This window comes from Capra hircus, chromosome 14 (genome assembly GCF_001704415.2).
Source record: "Capra hircus breed San Clemente chromosome 14, ASM170441v1, whole genome shotgun sequence".
Classification (NCBI taxonomy): domain Eukaryota; kingdom Metazoa; phylum Chordata; class Mammalia; order Artiodactyla; family Bovidae; genus Capra; species Capra hircus.
In genome coordinates, this window is record NC_030821.1 from 63,021,312 (window position 1) to 63,031,314 (window position 10,003).

The following is a 10,003-nucleotide window of genomic DNA, read 5'->3' on the forward strand; positions in this document are numbered from 1 at the left end:
TATCGTTGAAGGGATGGTCCCCGAGGCTCTGTGCTGGACCCTGCCCGTCACAGCACAGTCTTTGCCAAAGCAATTGCACAGCAGAACCTAGAGGAGACCTCATTGCTGTTTCTCACAGTTATTTAGTGGCCAAGGTAGAGAGCAGGAAACACCTGTGTCTTCTGTACTTACCATCTTGTGTCCTGAGGCATTTCTTCCAGTAACTGCAGTAAATCTTCAAATCTTCAAACACAAAAACTGTGCAGACTCAGTCTCTTGGAATTGATCTTCAATGTATCCATGAGAGGAGACTTTTTTATACCAGACGTGTCAGTGGGAAAATGACCTGGAGCCATTCTATTAGGTAAGAACAAAAATCATCTAAATCTTAGAGCCAAGAGGGGTGTTTAAGAGCCTGGAATAAATTGCAATGCATGCTTAATGTTGCTTCTCTTAAAGGGACGGGTACATGCTTGGTCTAAAATCTTTCTAAGGAATGACAACATTAATCAAAATCTACTAGTTACAAAATGATTGCATAATTATCTATTGTACATTAAATATATATTTAGACATATATTTGTATATGAATGCATTACATTTTATGCATATGTAAATTTCTGATTAAATTTCTTTAAATATTCTAGGCTTCTGTTTGTGATCAGTTTGATGTTACAGATCATCCCCATGGGAAACAGTAAGAAGCATTTTGTTTATATTCTCTTAGTTTTTATTGCATATTTGTTTGTCAATCACTATCATTCTCATATTTTCAATTAATTTTTAAGGCTATCAAACAGGGAAATATAAAAGTAGTAGAGAAGAAAGCAGCAGTGGTAAAGCTCAGAAGTTCCAGCAGAAAACACTCAACTGGACCTTGAATAATTTAAGGGAGGAGAACGACAGTACGGAGGGCTGGAAGCCTCAGGGTTCATTCCCCTACTCCTTGACTTTCCAAGAGCTAAGTGGCAGTGCTGCAGACAAAGGTCATCCCGGTCAGTGAACTCTGAGTGTGTGTGTGTGTGTGTGTGTCTGTGACTGTGTGTCTCTGTGTGTGAGCTTAGAGGGGATCTTATAGACTTTCTCCTTTGTCTCCTTCCTTGGCAGGCAGATTCTTTACCACTAGGAAGCCAGAACCCTGAGTTCAGAATTGGAAAAAAAAAAAAATTGGATAAGTTAACAATAAAATGAGAAACCCAATGAATAACATTTTACCATCTTTAAATATATAATATAAAGTAAAAGGATAAAGACACTATAAAGTAAAAGGATAAAGACATTATAAAGTATATACTTTATATAAAGTATATATATATAAAGTGTTTATATATATAAAGACACTATAAAGTATATATTTTTATACTATAAAGTAAAAGTATAAAGACAGAGGATGTGATGGTTGATGGCATCACCTACTTGATGGACATGAGTTTGATCAAGCTTTGGGAGTTGGTGATGGACAGGGAAGCCTGGCGTGCTGCAGCCCATGGGGTCGCAAAGAGTCGGACACGAACGAGCGACTTGAACTGACTGATAAAGTAAAAAATATTTCCTAGTGAGGTGTTCTTTTACTCTGAAAAAAGTTTTAATATTTTATTGGTAAAACGTGGCTTTGGCTTCTAACTGGTTGTTTTTCTGCACGTCCAGAGCTATCTCAATCCCAGATAATAGCGGCCCTTTGCTAGGCTTATCGCAGTCTCTCAGGCTCCAGTGGTAGATTTTTTTTTTTTTAATTGTTTCGCTGTCTTTGCACCCGTGGGTGGTCCCTGCTCGCTCGCCGCTCTCCGGAGAGGCCAGTCTGTAATCACTGTCTTGGGAAGTCACAGCCTAATTTTAACATATGAAAGGAAGGAAGAAAGAAAACGCTACTTTGCAGGGGGCTGGGTTTCCCATATGTCTTAGGGAGCCTTCCTGACCCGCCCGCACCCCTGGTAGTTTGTTTTTAATCCTTAAACTAACAAGCAGGGTTTACCTGAGCAAACACTATTAGCAGGAAGCCAATTTTATTGCCTCCCCGAGGGGATCTCTCTTGGCCCTTCTCGGGCTTATCAGACATAGAGGGTCCCGCGCGGAGCTGACCACAGGCGACGCCCCCACAGGTGCACCTCCGCGGCAGAGCTGCTGCCAGAACGGCGGCACCTGCGTGCTGAGCAGCTTCTGCGTGTGCCCCGCTCACTTCACCGGCCGCTACTGTGAGCACGACCAGAGGCGCAGGTAGGCGCGGGGTGGTGCAGGCTGGGGGCACAACGGGGCCTGCGGGGAGAGGAGACTGGGAGCCGGGCGGGGGCGGCGGGACCTCCCGGGGCGGGCCGAGGGTGAGCGCGCCCCCTGCACTAACGCCAGGCACGGGCTTCCTCAGCAAGTGCGGCGCCCTGGTGCACGGAGCCTGGACCTTCCGCGGCTGCCACCTCTGCAGGTGCGTCTTTGCGGCCCTGCACTGCCTCCCCCTGCAGACACCCGGCCGCTGCGGTAAGAGGAACCCGCCCTGCGTCCTGTGCTCACAACCCGCACTCAGGCAGTTGCTCCTTTATACATACCGACCCATACAGATCTACCTGTGCCAGACGATACAGGAATGAGCGATTTGCATGGATTCACCACTCGGGAAAGTCACATTCGTGGTGAATCACATAGTGTATTATCATTATAGTCATTGAAAAATTTATTCCTAGGTTTCCCATATCCTACTTGTGGAATTTAAACGTGATTTCCAAACAGTGTCCTTAAATGTTCTTTACAGAGAACAGAACTTTGGAAGCACATAAGCTGGTAATTAGAGCCGCACCTGGCAGACAGGGCCAGTTCAGTCAGTCGTGTCTGACTCTTTGCAACCCTATGGACTGCAGCACGCCAGGCCTCCCTGTCCATGCCAACTCCTAGAGTTGACTCAAACTCATGTCCTTTGAGTCGGTGAAGCCACCCAACCATCTCATCCTCTGTCGTCCCCTTCTCCTGCCTTCAACTTTTCCCAACATCAGGGTCTTTTCAAATAAGTCAGTTCTTCTCATGAGGTGGCCAAAGTATTGGAGTTTCAACATCAGTCCTTCCAATGAACATTCAGGACTAATTTCCTTTAGGATGGACTGGTTGGATCTTCTTGCTGTCCAAGGGACTCTCAAGAGCCTTCTCCAACACTGCAGTTCAAAAATATCAATTCTTCTGCGCTCAGCTTTCTTTATAGTCCAACTCTCACACCGATACATGACTACAGGAAAAACCATAGCTTTGACAGGGTACCCAAACTAAATTTCTAGGGACTTCTCTACACTGGGCCAATACCCACCTTCTCAACTGAAATGTAGAGAGCGCCCTGGAGCAGGACAGGAGCAGGCCTGAATGGCCAAGTGCTGCCCTTCAAGGCCAACCTGGCAATGCTCCAGGAAGCAAGATGCCTGGTAACCGCAGCTCAGGCCTGCCACATAAATAAAAGTCAGTGGGGTGTGGACTACACGCAGGGTGAACACTTATTTGTGATGACTCTGAGCAGTTCCCAACTCAATGCAAATGTTTTACTTGTAAAACTAAGGAATGTGAATCTTCTGAGGTCAGAAAACAGACGAAATGCTCGGCTGCAGAGTCGTCATCTCAGGCAGGGACCAGAGACACAGGTATAGCAGGCATGGCATTTCTATCGCCTTCTCCCCTTTACAGTAAGCTCTGGCTGGGATAGCAGTAAGGGACTTGGTTAACGTAAGCAGAGCTCTTCGGTCCTCTTTGTTAGCCTTGGGTGGGCTCCAAGTAAAGACCCTAGGCCTACTCTCCTTTTCCTTCCTGCACTATAGTCGACCCTGGGCCAATCCCACAGTGTAAGGGTGTGCTTAATGGTGGTACAGCCCTTCACCCCCACTTCACATCCCCTTGTCCACTGTTAGATTGCTGTAGAAAGGCAGCCTTTTGGGGGTGGAGCCCTTCAAACCACCCTCTTGGTGGGGTTCCCTGGGTGGGGTGCCTGGTGGAGGAACACACATAATGAAAGCTCAGCTTCAGACCCGTCTTCCTCCCTTCCTTCCTCCTCTGCAACCTGGGATAGGATCCGCATTCTAGTGACATTCTTAGTGAAGGTGCAGCCCTTCAGCCCCTCTTCTGCTCCCCTTCCTCAGCCAGCTCTGCATGGTGCCAGCAGTGTGTGTGGGGAGTGGGGGGAAGGGGTGGGTGGGTGTGTGGTGGGGATTATAGTGCAATATACTTTCCCTTTCTCCCTGTCCTATCGGGCTCTTCATTTGCTGGGCCTGTGCCACTGATTCAGTAGCTGGTCTTTGAATGACCCAGAGAAAGGACATAGATTATGGCATAAGCATTAGAATTGTGGATGGTGCCTGTGTAGTCCTACAGGTGAAGTCATTGCCCACTGTGGTTGGCACTCCTTGCAGTGATGTGGGGAAAGGCCTAGCTGTGATCATTTTCAGTCTTCTAGGCAAGGGCTTCCCTTTTGGCTCAGCTGGTAAAGAATCTGCCTGCAATGCGGAAGACCTGGGTTTGATCCCTGGGTTGGAAAGTTCCCCTGGAGAAGGGAAAGGCTACCCACTCCAATATTCTGGCCTAGAGAATTCAGTCCATGGGGTCACAAAGGGTCGGACATGACTGAGCAACTTTCACTTTCTAGCAAGGCCAGCTTGGGTTCTAAGCACCAGAGCAGGAGCTAGGTTCCAAGATGTCTGCTCACATCCTGGAAAACATTCAAGACTGGGGCTGCTGTCTGCCAAGGACAATGACAGTGACTCTGAATATGTGGCTTGTGCTCATCAAAAGTGAACCAAATAGTGAGGTCATCTCTCGGAGTAATTTGTCAGGAGCACTCTGTGACCCATTGATTGTGCATCAGGGCAGATGACAGTGGTGGTGGCTGTGCTGACTGTGGTTACGACCTGAGGATGACGATGGTAGTGATAGCAGCAGTGCTGATAGATGATTATGATGCTGTGAAGATAACAGTCATCAGGATAAGCATCTTTATTAGCTCTCAGTTTATTTCAGGGACTTTATTTACTTAATCCCAGTCAATTCTTAACAAGCCTTTGAAGTAAGTATTATACTTTTTATATTTGAGGAAACTGAAGCCTAGAGTGGTTAACTTCTTCAGCTATTCTTTTTTTTTCTAAAGAGATAAATTGTCATATTTTATAATAACATTTAAATTATTTTAAAATATAAATCAACATACAATAGCATACTGGTATAAACATTGACAAAATGATAATTAATATACAATTAATATTAATTGGAATAAAATTGCTATCATTCAGAGTACATAAGCACATCCCTGAACTATGTCAGACACTTTTAAAAAAAATGAGATAGTTCAGTTCAGTTCAGTTCAGTCACTCAGTCATGCTGACTCTTTTCAACCCCATGGACTGTAGCATGCCAGGCTTCCCTGTCCATCGCCAGCTCCCGGAGCTTGATCAAACTCATGTCCATGGAGACAGTAATGCCATCCAACCATCTCATCCTCTGTTGTCCCCTTCTCCTCCTGCCCCCAATCTTTCCCAGCATCAGGGTCTTTTTCAATGAGTTAGTTCTTCCCATGAGGTGGCCAAAGTATTGGAGCTTCAGCTTCAGCATCAGTCCTAATGAGTATTCAGGACTGATTTCCTTTAGGATTCACTGGTTTGATTTCCTTGCAGTCCAAGGGACTCTCAAGAGTCTTCTCCAACACCACAACTCAAAACCATCAATTATTCAGTGCTCAGCTTTCTTTGTGGTCCAACTCTTGACATCCATACATGACTACTGGAAAAACCATAGCTTTGACTAGATGGACCTTTGTTTGCAAAGTAATGTCTCTGCTTTTTAATATGCTGTCTAGGTTGGTCATAACTTTTCTTCCAAGGAGTAAGCATCTTTTAATTTTATAGCTGCAGTCACCATCTGCAGTGACTTTTATGATTGCCATGTAGAATTATATTAGTTTCAGGTATACACAATGATTTGGTATTATATACAAATATATACAATTGAGAAATGATAACCGGAGCAAACCTAGTTAACATCCATCACCATACATACAGTAATGACTTTCTTTTTCTTGTGATGCGAAATTTTAAGATCTACTCTCTTTCTTGTTGTTCAGTCGCTCAGTCATGTCTGACTCTTTTCAACCCCATGGACTGAGGCACGCCAGGCTTCCCTGTCCTTCACCATCTCCCAGAGCTTACTCAAACTCATGTCCATTGAGTCGGTGATGCCATCCAACCATCTCATCCTCTGTCGTCCCCTTCTCCTCCTGCCCTCAATATTTCCCAGCATCAGAGTCTTTTCCAGTGAGTCAGCTCTTCTCATCAGGTGGCAGCTTTAGCATCAGTCTACTCTCAGTATTTTCAAATATGCAATGCAGTATTATTAACTGTAGTCACCATCTTGTACGTACGTTACATCAGTTTCTTTTGTTTCTTTTTCAATTTTTAGATTCTACAAAAAAGTGAAATCAGATGGTATTTGTCATTTTTGTCTCACTTATTTTGCTTCCCAGAATGCCTTCAAGGTCCATGTCTGTTGCAAATGTCAAGGTTTCCTTCCAGACTTTTCCTATAATTTTCAGTAAAAAATAAATATTCTTTGGAGTGATATTTTTTACACTAAGATTTTATAATGGATATAATTAGAACTCTTATTGGTAAAGCTACATTTTTTATTGAACTTTCTCTGAGCCACTGAGTAGATTTGCCCTAAATATGTCTTTTTTAAAAAAATTGAATGAAAGATTCTTTAAGTTCTATAGTCTTGTTAAATATTTCTGAAGTCTCACACACATGATTTCACATAATAGTCCTCTTATTTTCTGAATGTTCATATCGCCCCTTCCCTCTTTCTTCTCTCTTCTGGCAAGCACTAGTTTGTTTTCTGTATCAGTGAGTCTGCGTCTTTCTTGTTTTATTCAATAGTTTGTTGTGTTTTTTAGATTCCACGTATAAATTTTATCATTCAGTATTTGTCTTTCTCTGTCTGCCATTTGACTAAGGATAATACCCTCCAAGTCCATTTATGTCGCTGAAATGGCAAAATTTCGTTTTATGGCCAAGTAGTATTCTCTCTTGTGTGTGTATGTGTTTATCACATCTTTATTCATCTGTTGATAAACACTTAGGTTGCTTCCATACTTTGACGGTTTTAATAATGCTGCTATGAACATTGGCGTGCACGTATCTTTTTGAATTAGTGTTTTGGGGTTTTCTGGATGTATACCCAGGAGTGGAATTGCTGGTCATATGGTAATTCTAATTTTAGTTTTTTGGAAAAAACCTCTATACTATTTTTGACGGTGGCTGTACCAATTTACATTCCCATCAACCGTGTAGAAGAGTTCCCTTTTATCCACATTCTCAACAGCTTTTGTTATCTGTATTCTTTTTGATGATGCCCATTCTGATAGGTAAGAGATAACATCTCATTGTGGTTTGGATTTGCATTTCCCTGATGATAAGCCATCTTGAGCATCTTTTCATGTGCCTGTTGGCCATCTACATTTACTCTTTGGAAAAAAAATCTGTTCAGTTTTTGTCCATTCCTTAAATCTGGTTTATTGTGAGATTTTTTTTTTTAATACTGAGTTGTATGAGCAGTTTATATATATTGGATATTAATCCCTTATATGTCATATCATTTGCAAACATTTCCTCCCATTCAGTAGGTTGCCTTTTTGTTTTGTCGATGATTTCCTTTGCTGTGCAAAAGCTTTTATATTTGATTGGATCCCATTTGTTTATTTGCACTTTTACTTGCTTTGCTTTAGGAGACAAATACAAAAACACACTGCTGCGATTTATGTAAAAGAGGGTTCTGCAAATGTTTCCTCTGGGAGTTTTATTGTATCCATTCTTCTGCATAAGTCTTTAATCCATTTTGAGTTTATTTTTGTGTATATATGATGTTAGGGGGGCTTCCCTGGTGGCTCAGAGGTTAAAGCGTCTGCCTCTAATACAGGAGACCTGGGTTCGATCCCTGGGTTGGGAAGATCCCCTAGAGAAGGAAATGGCAACCCACTCCAGTATTCTTGCCTGGAGAATCCCATGGATGGAGGAGCCTGGTGAGCTACAGTCCATGGGGTCGCAAAGAGTTGGACACAACTGAGCGACTTAACTTAACTTTATGATGTTAGGGAGTTTTCTAATTTCATTCTTTTACATATAGTTGTCCAGTTTTCCCAGCACCGCTCATTGAAGAGACTATCTTTTCTCCATTATGTAACCTTGTCTCCTTTGTCATAGATTAATTGATCATTTATTAATGGGTTTATTGCGAGCCCCTTTAAGGATATTTTGGACAGTATTATTTAGAATATTGAAAATTTGACCACATTGTAAATCCAATAGCACAATAATAGGTAAGTAAATGTTTTAATTCCTTTAATGGAATTTTATGATGACTTTGAAGAGTATATAGAAGATAGAATGGAAAACTGTGTTTCCAATATAATTCTAATGTGAAAGGACACATATGGATAGGGGAATCACAAATATTGGGTTGGCCAAAAAGTTCCTTTGGGTTTTTTATAATGTCTTATGGAAAAATCCAAACACTTTTTAGCCAATCCAAAAGATAAAAGTATGCTACAGAATCAGGGTCCTTTGGCTCCTCTAAGCACACAAAGGCCAGAGAATCTCCAAGTGCCCTCTTTGCTTGACACTCTATGGGTCCACGTACAACAGGCTTTCTTAATCCCAATATAATATCTTTTCAAGGACATATTTTTCATTCTGTTTCAGAGGAACACTGTTTATTCTCCAGTTTCCTCATGTAAAATGAGGATAATCTGCCCTGAACTTTCACACGGATATTGAAGAATAAAATTTATGCAAAGCAGTCTTATTTGTTGGTGTGAGCTGTTTTGTAATTTTTCTCTTCCATGACCTAAAACAATGCTCTGTGTATAATAATTCTAAATAAATATTAAGTGGATGACTCTTGATGTTTTAGTTCCAAATATAGTGCCAAAGAAGAAACACCATAAAGGCCATGCCTACTATTATATTACATTAAAACAATCTATTTTCAGTATTCTATTAATAAATACAGTATATTTTAGACAGGTAAATATCATTCTACCATTTTCTTCATTTACATTTGTTAATTTTGTGTTTAAAGAGGAAATTTGGCATAATAGAAAAAGCCAAATTTTAAATGGGAAATCCCCAAAATACTTGTTCAAATCCCCCAAAATAGTTGTTGTAATGTTTATCATCTTTATCAACTGTGCTTCAGTCTCCACAGCAGAAACAATTTACCCCATAGATTTGTAAAGATGAAAAGGCCCTATACCTGTTTTATATTGTACATAAAATAAAATATTGCTGCATTATTTTCACCATCGACAGTATTCACATCAGTACAATGAGGTTAGAAAAAACTGCTTCATGATCTAGCACTTATATGCAAATTTACTAAAATGTGTTTTTTTAGGTTGTGAAAAATACCCACTATACACATTAATTGGTGAGCATTGCTAGAGTTGAAAAAAAAAAAATCAAGAAGAGTGACAGCCTTGGAGCTAGCAGTCCTTAAATCAACCCATGATCTCATTTTACTGAGAAGGTGGTTCTTCCTATATATCACCCAAAGACTTAAGTATTTCTTTAGCATCAAGAACCAATACATTCTAAAATTTAGAGTCTAAGTAATGACACAGTAAAGAAGCAATTTAGAACTTCCTCAGAGAGAAACAGGTCATGTAAATGTCAGATTGGGGTCAGGTCAGGCCTCATCTCATTCTTCAAACCCAATTTAAAAAGTACAGTTCTGTCGCAAAGCAGACAACCAACCAAACAACTAGCAAGTGAACGTCTGCAGGCCGGAGCCAGACTGTGGACCTGCCGGAAGGATGGCCTTCCTAGGTCCTGGCCCCAGCTGGCTGCCAGCTGAGGGCGTGCTGACTGGGAGAGAGCAGACCCTTTGTCAAATCCCTCTGGGACATTCTCCCATGATAGGTGTCATTTCAGTGGGGTAGCTTCTCTGGGTGTCATGACAGGAGAGAAAGCTATTTGGTTTCCAAGGGCATTCAGGGTTATCTGTAAACTGGAAAATTTGGGGA

General features: G+C 41.7%; 1 protein-coding gene across 1 annotated transcript; it reads left to right on the forward strand.

The window, feature by feature from the left end:
* LOC102174584 (cryptic protein-like) lies at positions 321 to 2,558 on the forward strand. The gene is made up of 5 exons (XM_018058100.1): positions 321 to 343; positions 627 to 676; positions 768 to 974; positions 2,040 to 2,193; positions 2,339 to 2,558. Exons 1-5 carry the CDS (start codon positions 321 to 323, stop codon positions 2,556 to 2,558), a joined length of 654 nt encoding a protein of 217 aa, XP_017913589.1.

What these genes read in the sequence shown, in the direction of transcription:
- LOC102174584 (XM_018058100.1), top strand. Translation starts at nt 321, where the DNA reads ATGACCTGGAGCCATTCTATTAG. An exon ending in ACCTGGAGCCATTCTATTAG is followed by an intron (nt 344 to 626) that starts GTAAGAACAAAA and finishes TAAATATTCTAG; the next exon opens with GCTTCTGTTTGTGATCAGTT. An exon ending in GAGCACGACCAGAGGCGCAG is followed by an intron (nt 2,194 to 2,338) that starts GTAGGCGCGGGG and finishes GGGCTTCCTCAG; the next exon opens with CAAGTGCGGCGCCCTGGTGC.